General features: G+C 31.4%; 2 protein-coding genes across 3 annotated transcripts; both read left to right on the top strand.

Annotated features, from left to right (window-relative positions):
• Positions 5898 to 9368, top strand: LOC109343364 (probable arabinosyltransferase ARAD1). Of its 2 annotated transcripts, XM_019581604.1 has the most exons (3): positions 5898 to 6009; positions 6380 to 7717; positions 8660 to 9181. In XM_019581604.1, exons 2-3 carry the CDS (start codon positions 6749 to 6751, stop codon positions 9179 to 9181), a joined length of 1491 nt encoding a protein of 496 aa, XP_019437149.1. In that variant the 5' UTR covers positions 5898 to 6009; positions 6380 to 6748. The 2 variants fall into 2 exon arrangements, with proteins under 2 accessions (XP_019437149.1, XP_019437150.1); XM_019581605.1 differs by lacking the exon at positions 5898 to 6009 and having other exon boundaries at positions 6749 to 7717; positions 8660 to 9368.
• On the top strand, positions 11708 to 14730 carry LOC109343363 (protein DCL, chloroplastic-like). Its single transcript, XM_019581603.1, has 2 exons — positions 11708 to 12120; positions 14210 to 14730. Exons 1-2 carry the CDS (start codon positions 11785 to 11787, stop codon positions 14537 to 14539), a joined length of 666 nt encoding a protein of 221 aa, XP_019437148.1. The 5' UTR covers positions 11708 to 11784; the 3' UTR covers positions 14540 to 14730.

The raw sequence follows: 18448 nt of genomic DNA, 5'->3' as shown, positions 1-18448 counted from the left end.
AATTTTAAGCTTCTTTTGTTCAGAAACGATTTTCTTATTATTATTCGTAGAAATGATTATTGAGCTTTATTTCATTTATTAAACTTTATTCTTTTTAATTTCTAAAGCAGTACCTACGAGCTCAAAATATAAGATGCGAATATAAGATATAAGCTATCATCACTAAACCCAGGAAAGGTATCATGTGTTCTTTAAGTTAACTAAAGTGCAGAAACTCTTTTCCCATTTTTAAAATATATGAATATGAGGTACATTATTAGTTAGTAGTCATTAAAAAAATCTCAAAAAGATCAGAGGCTCCTCCTTAATTAGTCATTCATGAACCAAATTCAAATAAACCAGCAACTATTCCACATCAATTGTTGATTCGATGAATGAGAAGAATACATAAATGAGAAAAAAACAAGATAATTTATTAACAAAATTCTAAAATAATAAGAGCTACAAGAATAAGGTCCATAGAGAACTGCTAGCAAAATCATCCAAAACTCACAATTCATCCATATCCAAAAAAAAATTTATCCGTTAAAGTTAATAAATTTAAAATGATATAATCTCATATACAATTTTAATAAAAGATGGATTCAAATTCATACATATCTAATGAATATTTATGAATATATCTATTTGGATAGATATCAAATCCATTTAAAAAAACAAACATCCACAAATGTTGTTTGTTGCATTTCAATTTCCTTCATTACCTCAACTCTCATTTTCTCCCTCAAATAATGATGAAATAAACGGCAGGACATGTGAATATGATGTGGTTGACAGTAAAAAAAATTGTTCTTAAACATATATCATATCTAAATACCCATTCAAAATTCTACAGGTAAAACTTTAAATGTCACATTCTTGCAGAATGTTACAAATATGTTTTTCTCTTCAAAAGTTCCAAACATCACATTATTAAAAGTTTTTCTTAAAAAAATTAAAAAGCCCTTTTTAATAAAAAAGTGGTTTTCTTTTAAAAATGGTCCTTTTTTAAATATATATTTTTATAAAACATGTTTTTGAACAGTGCTTTTTTTTTTAAAACTTGTTTTTTTAGATAATGATTAAAAAAACTGTTTTTAAAACAATGATTATTTTAAAAGTGAGTTTTTAAATGCTTTATTTAAATTTTGGGTTTTAAATGGATGACTTTTTTCTAAAGTGATTTTAGTTCTAATTAAAAAACAAATGGAATGGATACCCATTAAATGGATTCATGGATTTATTGAAATTCCTCCATTAAATTTGAATAAAGATGTATTGAAGGAATAGTTTAAAATATGTTTTAATGGATTTATACAAATTAGTAGTAGATGTCTTCCAATCCATTCATTGGAATCCAAATACATCAAATTCGTCCATTTGCCACCCTTATATGAAATGATTCTAATTTGTACTTATAATTGGTGCATATTATAATAGTGAACTTAATATATAACATTCGTTTCTATCCTTTATACTAGACAATTTGAGACTTCATATAATAATATATTTCAAGTATCTTACAAGTTATACTAAATTGAATGGTCCAACGGGTCTAATCACTTTTCAATATTATAAGTAATCTTAGTTTATACTATTCAATGAACTCACATTTGAGCACTTTTATATCAATCAAAAAATGGTTTGCCTCAATTAATCATATAAGGTGGTCCTGACCAATTCATATTATGAGCTTGATATATTTATATTATGTTTTTAGTTTTAGTTTATAAACTATAAATTTTAGGATTATAATGTGATCATATTATAATCTTTAAGCTAATTTATTTTGTTTGAGTAACATATAAGATTATACAAAGTAAATTACAAAAAAATGTAAGAAATTATTATTTATGTTATGACTATTTTGGTTATTTTTATACTACCTTTAAAATATACATTTTTAATATTTATCGTCATATATTTTTTTACTATACATTCTTTTAACTTTTACTACCTCATTACGAATGCTATTTTTTTTTTAAAATAAAAGACAATATAACAATCAATGTCAATATTTTAGAAAATAAGCGCAAAATAAATAGTGTACAATGATAAAATAAACAATCAATATAAACAAGATGAAAATACTATTAAAATTTGAGGTGTAAAATAGGAAATGAAATTGGTTGGAAAAAATAAGGGTGTGTTTGGTTTCAAGAAATACTTTCTATTTCCATTTCATATTTTTATTTTTAAAAAACAATTTTCATGTTTTCATTTCCTCAAAAAACATGTTTGTTATTAACATTTTCATTTTCAAAATCATCCACTCTAAACCAATGTTATGAAACCCGGAAGATGTCTCGTATTAGGTTTAAACAATTAAATCGTTTGGTCAGACCGAGTGATTTCATTTATAATTTATGATTTTTATCTATAAATATATAGTTATATATAAATACAAAATTTTATATAATTAATAATTATGTATAATTATATTAAAAGAGAAAAAGATGTATACACTGTCATTGCATCATCTATAGCTCATTTTCCATCTTCATTGACTCTTCATAAAAAAGTAATCAAAATAAAGGGTGAATGATGCACTGACTGTATATATATCTTTACACTGTCAGTGCATAAATATTACAGTCATATTAAAATAACATATCTCCATCTTATTTTTAGAATAGAGTAAGACAAAACATTAGAGCATTGTTCTATTTTATAATTTTCAAGTGAACCGTTCGGTTCATTTTATAGGTTATTTCGGTTCAACCGTGTTTAACAAGATCGGATCGAAATTTATTCGATACAAAGCAGTTCAACCTCTCATTCAGTTAACACTAGATTTTTCACGTCTGATCAGCGGTTGAACCAATCCTATCGCCCGGTTATCACAACATTGCTCTAAACTTCACAACCCAAGACACACTTGATGAGAGACACGTTGATTGATTGATTATGAAGTTTTGTTGATTAGCAGATAGAGTAATTGAAAATACTTCCCTCATTTCGCATATTTTGATATTTAAGGTTATACGCATAATTTAATAAATTATTAAATGATATAAAAATTCGATACAATTTACTAAATAATCACATTTAATTCACACTGAAAACTAGTCATTCATTTTTTCTCTTCATTAAACTATTTACTTTACTCTCTCAACACTAGTTTGAATCCTAACAATGTCTATAAAATATTTTATGTTAATAACTTATTTATTTTTATGTACAAATTATATCTTATGGATTTCATGATGTCGGTCATTCAATTTGAAGAACATCTCAACCATCTCTGAATTAAGTGTAGCTTTTACAAAAAACAGGAAAGATGAAAACATAATACTTGTTTGATTGAATTATTTATCCTATCTTAATTATTCTGATTTCTACAACTACAACTAAAAAAATCATTTTTAGCAATGAAGACAGTCAAGACAAAATTACATAGTTAGATGGAATATGATTTCTTACCGACAACATAATGATTTATATTGATGAAAAAGAGAAAAAGATGTATACACTGTCATTGCATCATCTATAGCTCATTTTCCATCTTCATTGACTCTTCATAAAAAAGTAATCAAAATAAAGGGTGAATGATGCACTGACTGTATATATATCTTTACACTGTCAGTGCATAAATATTACAGTCATATTAAAATAACATATCTCCATCTTATTTTTAGAATAGAGTAAGACAAAACATTAGAGCATTGTTCTATTTTATAATTTTCAAGTGAACCGTTCGGTTCATTTTATAGGTTATTTCGGTTCAACCGTGTTTAACAAGATCGGATCGAAATTTATTCGATACAAAGCAGTTCAACCTCTCATTCAGTTAACACTAGATTTTTCACGTCTGATCAGCGGTTGAACCAATCCTATCGCCCGGTTATCACAACATTGCTCTAAACTTCACAACCCAAGACACACTTGATGAGAGACACGTTGATTGATTGATTATGAAGTTTTGTTGATTAGCAGATAGAGTAATTGAAAATACTTCCCTCATTTCGCATATTTTGATATTTAAGGTTATACGCATAATTTAATAAATTATTAAATGATATAAAAATTCGATACAATTTACTAAATAATCACATTTAATTCACACTGAAAACTAGTCATTCATTTTTTCTCTTCATTAAACTATTTACTTTACTCTCTCAACACTAGTTTGAATCCTAACAATGTCTATAAAATATTTTATGTTAATAACTTATTTATTTTTATGTACAAATTATATCTTATGGATTTCATGATGTCGGTCATTCAATTTGAAGAACATCTCAACCATCTCTGAATTAAGTGTAGCTTTTACAAAAAACAGGAAAGATGAAAACATAATACTTGTTTGATTGAATTATTTATCCTATCTTAATTATTCTGATTTCTACAACTACAACTAAAAAAATCATTTTTAGCAATGAAGACAGTCAAGACAAAATTACATAGTTAGATGGAATATGATTTCTTACCGACAACATAATGATTTATATTGATGAGAAAATAACATAGTCTTTTACCTCTAATTCAATGAATTATGAAAATAAGTTTTTAAAAGAACGAACAATGACAAATTAAACATATTTAGTTGTTAATTAACGTTATTTAATATTAATTTGTTATTTTCAAACTTAAAACAAATATATATTTTTATTTTTATACTATTGTTACACAATTAATTTTAATTATAAGTTGTTGTCCATTCTAAACTTTAGATCAAAATCTCTCACTAATTATGAGATATAACAATAATCAATAACTACAAAACATTGATCTATATGAAATCGAAAATGGCCTATGCAAGTAATATTATAGTACAAAAGAAAAGCCTAAACTACATGCTTTTGTTAAAGCCCTTTTGGCAGTGCACTTTTTATTATTGGAAAAGAAAAGCCTAATAAGTAAATCCAATGATGTCAAAACCCGGCCGTACTAGCCGGTTCAATTGGAAAATCGGTGAACTGGTCTCCTAACCGGTACAATATAGATATTGAACCGGCTAAGTATTAAAACTGGTCAAAACCGGTGAACCAGCATGTTTATACATATATTTTTATTTGAAAAAAAAACGTAAAAAATTCATTACAAGGTGACATATCTTTTCTATCATTCTTCAACACTTCAAGACACATGCTTCCAAGACATACTTAGATTACACATTTTGGTTCATAACATTCGTGTATAATCTCAGAAGATAGGATTTGGTTCAAAAATATAATATCGATATGAGACAACTTTGACTCCTTGGTGTTAAATGTTAAAACTTCAAATTTATTTGTTTTGAAGAGCGGGTTATGAACTTGTGTCATTTATTTATATTTTGCGGGTGTTGAGTATTACTTTTGGATTGATATATGTTTCGAAATTTAAATTTTGAATTTGTTAAAGACTTAAAGTTGTTTGTTTATGTGAATTTTGAGTAGATTATAAATTTGAGTATCTACCTATTTGAATTCTTTTGTTATAGGTTTATATATATATATATATTTTAACCGACATACGATTTAATTACTGACCACCAATTGAACCATTATATCATTATACCAGTACCTGACCAGTTTGAACCAGTTTGATAACCGGTATAGTTTTAATAACACTGAATAAATCCCAGTTTTTTATAATAATTATTATATTAATTATATATCACATGCGTGGATCAGGGTGGATCACATATTAATTACTTCCACTTTATAATGGACATCTTCCTGTCCGGTTCCGGTATGTTAATAATACTACAAATACATTTACGTATTTATTTAATTTAATTAGTTATAAACTCATGCTAAATGAGTAAATTCTCAGAGTGATAACAATTCTAATAATTCAATTGAGAGGAACATTTATTATTAACAAGGGCAAATATAGTCAACTGATTAGTTTTTTACCTAGTGGTAAAACTATATAGTTAATTTAGTTTAATAAGTAGTTGGACGCCGGATACAAAAAAGAATGAATAAATGTAAGTGATGACCGATGAGTACTAACATTTTACAGCTCAAACCTTTGTCCATAAAGTTTCGTCCTTTTTTTCCTCTGCTTGTCCTAATGGAATGAGTGCTTCAACCGCATCAGGTACCCTTTCTTGTTCAACTCCACTACTTCAATTCATTCTGCACCATCTATTCTTGATTACCCAGATCCCATTACCTAATTAATTTTCATTTTGCCACAAATTATATTATTGTTTTATTTACCCCAAACATTTTCTTGTGCTTTCTTATTATATAAATTGCTTAATGAAGAATTCTGAAGTTGAAGCAAGTTTTTTGCTTGAGGATAAAATATATTCTACTATAAGGAGATAAGTTAGGTTTTGTACACATATAATAGATAGACATGTCAGCAACATTTTAATAAAAGAGATAATATATAATTTATCTTTTCATCCGAGAATATACATTATTTTGTTTTTGTTTTTATGTTTTTTCATTTTTTTGGTTAGGCTCAATAAAGGTTGACTTTCAAAGCCCCTCTTGGTTGATAATTGATAGTGTATTGCATCAATGCCTTGTATAAGAAGTGGGGTTTTTCCATTTCTTCAATTTACCAACACTGTGGAAGATTGAGAAGCTATTAATAAGTGGGTGTATGGTCTTTTTGTTTTGGGACTTGAGCTGTGGATGAAGATAGGTTTTGATTGAAGAGGGATTATTGACTTTTTTTAATACCATATTCCCCATTGAAGTCTTTGCTTTATGCAATTGGAGGAATATCCTTTAATCTGCTGTATATATTTTCAGTTGCTGTCTTTTTCTCTTTTCACCGTATTCCCTCGGGGAACAGCGATTTCATTGGACTCTGATCTTTAGCAATGTCAGAGAAGAGCATGGTTCCTTCAAGATTCATCTTTTGTGTGATGTTCATTTCTATGTTCCTTTTGGTCCTATCTTCACTTTTCCTACTCCAGAATAGCAGTCCTTCTTTGATTCCTAGGTCGGTGTTAGAACTTATTCTAGTCAATAGCAGCTCGATGTACTTCATTCCCAATTTCAAGAGGGACCAAATTATACTCCCTCCGTACCCTTCGGATGATTTAAATTTTCAATCAAAAAAGGGCAGAGAAGCTGACTGTCAAGTTTTCAATTCAAGCCAGAAAACAAGTTATGTAGGACAGCAGATGAATATGGCATCTGACTCAACTCGGACTCTATTGAGAGTTTTCATGTATGACCTGCCTCCAGAATTTCACTTTGGGCTATTGGGTTGGAAGGGGAGTGTAAATCAAACATGGCCACTGGTGGATAACCCGAAACTTGTTCCACGCTATCCAGGTGGACTGAACTTACAGCACAGTGTGGAATACTGGCTCACCCTTGATCTTTTGTCATCAAACATTGCAAAAGTTGGCCAACCTCACGTCGCAATTAGAGTGCAGAATTCAAGTCAAGCAGATGTAATTTTTGTACCGTTTTTCTCATCTCTGAGTTACAATCGACATTCCAAGCTTAATGAAGGGGAAAAAGTTAGCGTCAACAAAATGTTGCAAGACAGGTTGGTACAGTTCCTAATGGGCCAAAAAGAATGGCAACGTTCAGGAGGGAAGGATCATCTAATTGTAGCCCACCATCCTAATAGCATGCTGGATGCAAGGAAAAAGTTGGGTTCTGCCATTCTTGTACTTGCAGATTTTGGAAGGTATCCAGTTGAATTAGCAAATATCGAGAAGGATATCATAGCCCCCTATAGGCATCTCGTAGGCACCATACCAAGAGCCAAATCAGCTTCATATGAGGAACGGTCCACACTGGTGTATTTCCAGGGAGCAATATACAGGAAAGATGTGAGTTTCTACAGTACTCATGTTATCTGTTTAATATATCATTGCTTTACTGTGAAAATGTTCTAGCAATGACATGCGATACAATTTTGTTCCCTGTAACTACATCTTTGACGTGATTAGTAATTGATTATGATATTGCAAAATGCCTGTTTTTGACTTTTATCTAGTATTGGCGTGATGGCAGGGTGCTTTAGCTTTTATGTGAGCAATGGGAAGAATTTAGAACTAAGAACTCCTTCCTGGCTGTAACAAATTCGATATGAGCATAGAGAACTGACAAACCAAATCATTTTACTGTTGGAAAATCTCCATGTCCTTGTTCTCCCATGTTTTAAATTATTAATTAAAAGAAATTTAACTCTTTGCATTCTTTGGCACTAACTGCACATGTTAGTCTCAAGATGTAGATTGTTGACCATATTATCCGTTGAGCATGAACCACTGCTTATTAGTAACCTATTATATTTTATTTTTAACTTCAAAAATGCAAAGAAATGAATAGAGGTGTCACTAGATGACTCCAATGAATGTAAAAATTCAATGCCTTAGTTGAATATACTGTCATGAAGAATTGGAGTCAACCCAGGAAGGAACATTATATCTGGTGTACTATCCTTCAATTCTGCGATGCTGTTTTAGATTATTACATTGTCTTGCTGCAAATATCACAAAGCACTTTGATTCGATGTTTGTTCTGCAGACGATTTTATTGTTTCATTTTCTTTGACTTATACAGTCATAAATCGGGCATGTGATGTATATCAATTTGTGGAATGTCAAAACACAGTCCTGCAATGATTGTTTTACTGAGAATCATTATAGTGATGTTATTTCTGCTGTCTTTCCATTGAAACTACTTCCCTTACCAATTGTGTACAAATTCTATATCTGCAAGATGAACATTTCTTCATTTTAATTAATTAAATCATGTTGAAACTCTAGGGAGGAGCTATTCGACAAGAACTGTATTACCTACTCAAAGATGAGAAAGATGTTCATTTTGCATTTGGGAGCATAGGAGGAAATGGAGTTAATCAGGCAAGTCAGGGAATGACCTTATCCAAATTCTGCCTGAACATTGCTGGAGATACCCCTTCCTCCAATCGCCTCTTCGACGCCATAGTAAGCCACTGTGTTCCGGTGATCATTAGTGATGAAATTGAGCTACCATTTGAAGATGTCTTGGACTACTCCGATTTTTCACTATTTGTTCGCTCATCCGACGCTTTAAAGAAAGGCTACCTCCTGAACCTCCTTCGTTCAACCAAGCAGGGCGAGTGGACCAAGATGTGGGAAAGGTTAAAGGAAATCACACACCACTTTGAGTATCAATACCCATCCAAGCCCGGAGATGCAGTGAACATGATTTGGCAGCAAGTTGCACGGAAGATACCGTCAGTGCAGCTCAATTTGCACAAGAAGAACAGATACCGGAGATCTCCGCTTCTTGTCAAGGCTCACTGAAATAGAGTTTTGTTTGAAATATGTTTAAAATGATAATATTCAACGAATAAATGAGAGATGACACAGACCTAGTTTCATTTTTTTGTCCAGCAAGCTTTGTACTCTCCCTTTTCACTGTTATTCACTTTATAGCTCATCTTGTTGAACACGGGATAGTATTTTTTGTTTTTAAAGTGCAAGTACACCAGTGTTCGCTCTTCTCTTTTTGGTTTATGAATTTTAGGAAGAATTACCAAAAAAATAAGTAAAAAATAAATAAATCTGATTATATTCACAACCTCTGAAGCACGGATTCATCAAACAGTTTTACGTATCGGTGTCTGACACGTATCCGACATGGATACGCTCAGATTCGCGAAGGATACGTCATACGTATTCATAGAGTATCCAAAAATTAAAAAAATAAAATAAATAAATATTAAGACACGTATCCGATTCGTTTTCAATAAAATATAGGATATATGGATTCATTTTCAGTAAAGTATAATATATATAGATTCGTTTCGAATAAAACAGGATAAAATAGATTCGTTTTCATTAAAATAAGATAAGATAGACTTGTTATGGAGGGCAGTAATTTTAGGATAGATTCGTTTTCATTAAAATATGATAAGATAGATTTTTCATGGAGGACAATGATTTTAAATTTCCATTATATTTTTTACTTTGTATATTTTGATTTACACTTATAATTTTATTATACTTTATGTGTTTTTATTATTTTACACATTGGAGAATTAACAATAGTGAGTTTCTTACCTATGCGACCTCAATAAAAAATGAAGGAAGACCCAATAACACAAATTGCATTATAACTTTGATTGTGGGCTGTTGATGTAAGCCCATTAGAGCCCAAGCTGGATGATGGAGGCCTAGAGGGAATTGGTGGGCCTATAACAAAGGCAAGGACTAAAAAAGCACACAACAAGCACTGAGACAACTTGTGGGGGTCCTTAAAGATGCTAATGCAACACAAATTCATGAAAGAGCCTAAGTTCATTAATTACATCATGCAAGAGGAGGACCAACATGTTGACCAACATGTAATTTGTATAATTAGAAATATTTCAATTTTGAAATTAATTAGAATAATATAATATTTTATTTTTCTTAAATATCTAAAGATAAAATTATGTCATCCAATGAAACATGACTTAAAAATATTACTTTCATGTAATATATAAATAAAAAACAACTAAAGAAATAACTAACAATTATTAGCCGATGTTTAGAAGTCCATATTCAAAGTTCTAGTCAATTTACTTCAAAATAACTCAATATACTTTAATGGTCGATTTTGAGAGTAACATTTATTGAGAATGACAATTACAAATACAAAAAAAGATTGATTCTTTATTCATAAGGTGAAAAATATCCTTTATAACAGTGTTGTTAAAACCGTACCGGTTATCAAACCGGTAGTAGTACAGTGGTTCAACCAGTGGTTCAATAATTAAACCGCATGCCGGTTAAACCGGACATACCTACTTATATTTATATATATATAAACCTATAACAAAAAATTCCAAATAGGTAGACACTCAAATTTATAATCCATATTTATAACCTACTCAAAATTCACATAAATAAACAACTTTAAGTCTTTAACAAATTCAAAGTCTAAATTAAAAAACATATATCAATCCAAAAGTATCACTTAACAACCACAAAATATAAATAAATGACATAAGTTCACAACTCACTCTACAAAACAAATAAATTTGGAGTTTTCATATTTAACATCAAAGAATCAAAGTTGTCTCATATGAATATTATATTTTTCTACCAAATCATATCTTCAGACAATACTCCAAGATTACACAAATGTCATTGAGATTACACACGAATGTTACGGAACCAAAAGATGTAATCTAAGTATGTCTTGGAAGTATGTGCCTTGAAAATGGTTAAAAAAGAGTTGGAAAGATGGGTCACATTGTAATTGATTTTTAAGTTTTTAAGTTTTTTTTTTTTAAAAAAAATATGTGTATAAACCGGCCGGTTTAGTAAAATACCGGTCGATTTAGTAAAATACCGGCCGGTTCACCGGTTTTGACCGGTTTTGATACTTGGTCGGTTCAACACCTGTACCGTACCGGTTAGGGGGCCGGTTCACCGGTTTTCCGGTTGAACCGGCCGGTACGAAACGGTTTTTATAACTATGCTTTATAGAGATCAAATCATCTCTAATACTAAACTCTTTAATACTGAATAAATAAAGATGCTAACATTTGTTACAAATAAATATTTAATGATTTAAATTTTTACTTATTTTTTAATTAAAAATTGATAAAATTAAAAAATCACATTTCACATTACTTTTCAAATATTAGACTCTCTAATATTAAAAAATAGGAGTTGAATGCCAATAGTACCCAAAAAAAAAAGCTACTTCAACCTCTAAGTTGTAACACCCGCACGTTCGTAAGTGGTAACAACATGTAGTTTCTAAACTGACAAAAATAAACCGCACCACGTTTAACCTAAGCCTCAATCCAATTTAAACACTATATGCTGAGTGTGCCCACTAGTCACTATCACTATAAAACATAAAACACTCAATCTAGGGTTTTAGAATCACGTAAAACCTTCCTCGCGCATCAATGGCTGAAGGAACTGCTCAGGAAGTCGTTGATCCCAACACCACCACCGCCGCCACTGCAGCAGTAGATATGGATGTTGAAACCGGTGACGATTCCAAGCTGAAACGGACCAGAGAGGAGGAATCCAAGGAAGAGGAGGACGACGGCGTTTCGAAGAAGCCGAAAGTCGATGGGGAGAAGTTAGTGGAAGAAGAAGGGTTGGAGAAGGTTGAGGAAGAAAAGGAAGCATCAGGTCCTGTGAATTTGGGATTCAAAAGCTTTGTGTCTTCCGTTGAGATTTTTGATTACTTTTACAAGTTTCTTCATGCGTGGCCTCTTTATCTCAACGTGAACAAGGTATTTCGGTTACTCTTTTCGTTAGGATGTTAATGCTTTCGGATTTCGGTAAAAATGGAAGGGCATAAAAACATAAAAATAAATTAGTTTGCTTGATTTTTAAACTGTTCTAAGTACTGGACAAGAAACAGCTCGATCTGATGATGCCAAACTCTGATTTAACATAACAGGTCACGATTTTGTAGACATCATTTTAAGAAACCAAAAACTGGTAACCCTTCATTTCTCTTCTGTCCTGTCCTGTACTCATATTAAGTAGTAGACAATACAAACATTTTAGTCCTATCCATTTGTCATCGAAAATGTTTCGGATTGTATGAACTAGACAACCTTCTTCAATTAACTAACATGGAGCATAGGAGGGACTTGTCAGCTTATTATATGCAATCTACCTCATCCTCTTGATGACCGGATATGGCCCATAGAGTCTCCGAACTGGTTCTGTCATTGCTTTTACTGGCCTAATATCAAAGTTATTAGGGTTGGGCTTAATCTCGTACTTGCAAAGTCAGTTCCCTTCTCCTTTTCATCAATCTGTTGTTAATTTCTCTACTGATATTGGTCTAATTGTGCCTTAATTCATCCGAAATCAGTTGAGAGTTGGTTTACTTCTACAAAGTTGGAGTGAAACACATTCCCTTTGAAAATTAGGAATTCGTGTAGTTCACTCATAAAATTCAAATAACAACCAAAGAATTCAAGTAGAAATCCTTTGAATTACTATTCGCACCTTGGAGAGTTACATGTCCTTCTTCAAGGTATAACTCAGGTGAGCTTGGGAGTGTGTAATAAGATCTCGTATCAACTATTGTAGTTTGGAATTCGACTCGAGATAGCAACATAAGTCATATTTCATGATGGTGCATTGAATACTCGGTTGTCATTTAAGTCAAAGCCTAGGAGTTCAGAGATACGTTTGTGGTCTTCACCCTTTAAACTTTGCTTCGCTAGAAATGTAAACTTCTGTGGTTAGTATGGATGACGAAGTGCTTGGCCATGAGGTAGTGTTTCCATTTCCAGATTACGCTTACTATACTTGTTAGATCTCTTTCCTAAATAGATTTGAGCTAAGACCTTTCCCAAGGAGCTTGACTAAGGAAAGCAAAGAGCTTCTCGTATTGCAATGGTTTTCCACAACAATGTTGTTGAGAAACCTGGAACACCAATGTCTGATTAAATAGTCATGGTTGATCGTAAGTTTTGGAAGGATTGTTGTAATGTTGTGCCTCTTGAGACCAATAAAACCTTTCTTTCAATAAATCTGTTAAGCGATTTGCTATCTTCCCATTATTCTTCATAACTCCTCCTTAGTATCCCATGAGTCCCAAATGTCCCCTTAACTTAACCCTTTGTCATCCTTTTGAAATGGCCAATTAAACATGGCTTCTACCTTCTTCTGGTCTTTTGCCACCTTTAATATTGCCTAATAATGCACTTGCTCTTCTTTTAAATTACATTTTTTGTTTACCAATAACTGATGGGTTGGTGACATCTAGAAAGCTTCTTTCATTTTTTAATGTCGCTTTCCTCACCCTTGATTTAAACAATGTCATCAAAGAAGACTAAGAGAAGTTTCTTCAAAAATGGCTGCAACACTTCATTCATCAGAGCCTCAAAGATTGGGCACATTAAGCCCAAAGGGCATCAGTGAAGCTCGCAATTGCCCTGGTTTGTTTGAAAGCCGTCTCCTTTATTTCTCTTCATTTTGATATGATGATACTTGGAATTGAGATCTAGCTTAGAAAAATAAATGTATAAGCTAATTCATCTAGTAATTTACCAATTACTAGTATATGATTCTGGTGTGGAGTTTATATGGCCCATGACTCTCCAATCACAATGGTTAGCTTTTGTAGTGTGATTCTCTCAAGGTTTGTATTAGTTTCACCACATATTTGTATGACAGGATCTAAGGTATTGAACTGCATGAAAATTCATTTTCACCAATGTTTGAATTGGGGTTTTATACATTCATATCTTACTATTCTGTTCTAAATTTGTAGTAATGCATCTGTTGTTGCAGTAGCTGCAATGGTGCAACCTGAATTTCCTTGTTACTGAATCTACCGTGATTTGTTTTGTGTGGCAGTATGAGCATAAGATGCTTTTGGAATTGCTTACGAATGGGCATCAAGAGCCTGATAAAAAGATTGGTGGAGGAGTCCGTGCTTTTCAAGTCCGCAATCATCCTATCTATAAAAGCAAGTGCTTCTTCCTCATCAGGGAGGATGGCTCTGTCGATGATTTTAGCTTCCGGAAGTGTGTGGATCACATTCTTCCTTTGCCAGAAAATATGCATTTGAAATCTGATGTGAAGCCATTCAGTGGTGGTGGAGGAAGGCATCATGGAGGAAGAGGTGGCAGAGGGAAGGGTGGAAGAGGAGGTGGCCATGGGAAGGGTGGAAGGTGGAGACAGTGAGTATTTTGAGTTGTTTTCATATCTATAATGTTCTTTTTATACTTTGAACAATGTATTTCATGTTTCCTGCTAAATTTGGATTTTGATTACTCCTTTGGAAAATGATGTCTTAATGAGGCTCAGTTTGTCTAAATTTAGCCAGCAATCAGTTTAGATCAATTTCAGTTTAGTTATGCTGTTTTCTCTCCAAATCTCTCTCTTTTGGCCTAATTGGCATAATATTCTTCAAAACATGAGAAGTGGAGGTGGGAAGACACAAGGTGATTCTACATTGAGGACTAATACTGGGAAATCCAGTTCTTAGGTCTTCAATTAACCTTAGAACTTTTTTTATGGTTGGAACTTGTCGAATCTCTGCAGTTGGGCTCGAATGCAATACGAGTTGCTCGACTCCTGTTATTGAACAGTGACTCATGATTTCACTGTCAGTTTTTTTATCCGAATCAAAACTTGTTAAGGATTTAACCTCTTATGGTTAATTGGTTATCACTCTAAAGAATTTTAACTTTTTTTGTCAGTTTGAATTGAGTTGGAGCTCTTACGTCAATAATTTATCAAAGCGTGAATTGTGTTTTTATGTTGGTGGATTGAGTTTAGATCTGTGTTATAAAACTCCGGACCGTCCGGTTTGACCAGTTTAGCGGTGAACCAGACATCTGACTGATCTGAGCCTCTCATCTAACCGACTTTGCATGAAAATTGAATTAACTCACTTCAATTTGGTTGGTTTAAGCCTAAAATAGGTGACTCGAATGGTCGGATAGGTGGACTGACTGAGTCAATCAAAAAATATTTTAAAAAAACAACCACGTTTTGAAATGAAAAAAAATTAAATGATTTTAATTTATTTGTGAATATATTTGTCATGTTAAATTACATTATATCAAAATGTTCGCTGTTTAATTAAATTTTAAAGTTGTGCACTTTTTGTTTAATTAAAGTATAGTATATATATTTTTTGACGATGTTTTCATCTTATTTGTGACATATATTTAGTGAAATATTCTTTGTTGGTTGTTTAATTAGGTATGGTAAGATTTTTAAATTTGGAATTAAAAATTATTAAATAATGTTATCTAATATTATGAATTTTTCTAATTTTTAATGTAAACAAAGTCAATTGATCCGATCATTGGCTCAATGGTTTAATTAATGTCTCATTGATTTAGTAACCTGACTGAGTCATCGCTCCCGGTTTAATAATACTGATTTAGATGAGTTTTAGATGTAGTGCAGAGAGTTCAAAACAAAACAAATTCCAAGTTTCTTGTAGCCAGAACAAGGTGACCCAGGAGAAGATATTGGCTATATATCCTAATATGGATAAGGAAGAGAACTTATCTTTGTATCCCAGGATGGCTATTCTAGTTCTCCATTCGAAGTCTCAAATATGAGAATTTTTTCAACGCTGGACTGGAAAACATTATATATAACTAAAATTATAAAAATACTTGTCATATAGTTTTCTAAGTGACCAATATACGTTAACTATATGTCTCAAGTTTTTGAAAATATAGCTATGTTACATACTTGAAAGTTTGTATGAATCATAGGAAAGTCTTACAATTTTTGAAAAGCTACTTCAACTAACGTTCCAGAATGTTTTTAAAAACTACAAGTCCATTTCAATTTTTGTTCACCAAATGAATTTAGTAGCTTATTTAGTCATTTAGCTAAAAACTACTAGTTAGTTACAATCCGACCTGCTACGTTGTTGAATAATTGTCTTAGCATGGAGAGGTTTGTTGTCCATGGTAGTATTCAAATAAAATTGCTTTAGTGGGATACATGTGGTTAAAACTTAAAACAACAAAAAAATAATAAATTTATATAATATTTGTATTCGTTTTGACTATTTGAAAATAAAATAATAATTCCACTTAACCAATTTTGGAATGGTGTGAAGGAAAATCAAAATAAATTATGTTGCACGAATAGAGACGGTCATAACATTTGTTGGCCTGATGTGAGAAATTTTTTTGGGGCCTTAAGCTAATTATATGAAGTTTGAATATTACATTTGGAAAAATTGCGATAATAAAATAAAAATGAGTAATCATTGTGTATCAAATAATTTAATTATGTATCAATAGTACATTGATCTAATGGTATAAGGTTCTGCTAAATTTCTAGATAATCGTAAGGTCAAAGATTCAATTTCTGGGAGCCATACTTATTGGGAGGGGCAACCACAAACTCCAAAATAAATTATTTCCTTACCATAAGGTAAGAAGATACCCTTAATATTACAAAAAAATAATTATGTAATACATTTGCAACAAGATATATCAAATCTAAGTCCAATATATTTCTATGGAACATATTTTTAATTAGCACTAAATAGTCTAATATTTTTTTCACTTCATATTAGACATTATTTCAATCATATATTAATTATATGATCATTGCAACTAACAAAGTATTAAACAAATTTATGCATAAAGTAATAATAGTTGACAAAATAAATTTTTAAAATAAAAAAAAACAATAATGTAATGGTCATATAAATATTAAATTAGTTGTATAGGTAAAAAAATATTAGGCGCCCTCATTAATTAGGGGCATTATGTTGTGCACTTGAAGTGCACTCTCATGGGCCGGTACTATGCACGAAGTCAATAAGTTTTGTGAAAAGATTAAAAACAAAATAAGATTGCTCACTAAAAACGTATTTAATATAAATTTACCTTTAAGTAAATCATAATTAATTCATATATAAACTTAAAATAATTTATTTAAATAAATGTAATCCTCATGCTAACTCTTATTATACATCCTCTAACTCTTATAATATGTCATACTAATAACAATTTTTTACATGCTTAAATGTAATTTTTCGTTTCAATATATCTCAGTCTCAGTCTGTATGTTTAGATGCTATATTATTTGAAATTTCATCCTTACATGACATTGTCTATGTGGCGGATATCGTCCAATGTGCTATTACACATGAAATCCTCATGTAGAATAAAATAAATTATAAAGTGTAATTATGGTTCTTTATAAATTTGCACATGATTTTTATTGGCTTGGAGAAGAATATGATAATGTACCTATAAAGGTATTATTGGAACCTCTAGAGAAGAAATGTATTTAAATTACTTGCGTTCTGGAAAATTTTCTATGTTCTATCAAAATTAGTATGAGAACACAAAATGGGTTCCATAAATTTTTTATATTGTCATAAGCCTTGGTAACTAGCAAATTTACCATACATTTGGAGCATTTATATTTGTTATTCATAAAAAAATATCTTACATATTGACACACTTTGGCTAGAACTTGTAAAAATATGAATTTTTAATTGAGAAAATATTTTATGCACGATTTTAATCTCACTCTCCGTTTTAAGGTTGAATAATTCAAAGAAAATGCTAATTCATGATGAATAGGAACTTAAGAAACACCAAGCCCCTCAACCCATTGCAAGGATAAATAACTGAAGCATGATGTCCATATCACACCCTGCATGGTATGGAAAGCAATGGTTGATCTTCTCATAGGACAAAACCTTCAAGTGAGGGAAAATAATGCGTTGGGCATCTTGACTATCAACAAACTCAACGGAAAAGGAAAACAAGGTGTTGCACAACCTGCAAAGAGAGTTGGGTGGCCTAAGCATAAGAAAACCCTCAAGTGTGGGAAACAGGGCGTTGAACGCTCTGAAATATCTATAAAAGGAGTCATCCCCTTCACCATTGAACAAACGATGGCCAACACTAAAACTCACAAAAATTCAGAGGATAATAGAAGTAAAGACAATGTGGAGATTAGAGAAATCACTTCTTTGATCTTCACTTGGAGCTTAAAAGCATCCATGAATATGAATAGTTAATTCTCTCTTGTTGGAATTCAATGCAAGGGTTTAACTCCATGTATCTATTTTGATGTGTATAGACAAATATATAT

This window comes from Lupinus angustifolius, chromosome LG03 (genome assembly GCF_001865875.1).
Source record: "Lupinus angustifolius cultivar Tanjil chromosome LG03, LupAngTanjil_v1.0, whole genome shotgun sequence".
Taxonomy (NCBI): domain Eukaryota; kingdom Viridiplantae; phylum Streptophyta; class Magnoliopsida; order Fabales; family Fabaceae; genus Lupinus; species Lupinus angustifolius.
This window is presented reverse-complemented; position numbering and strand designations above follow the sequence as displayed.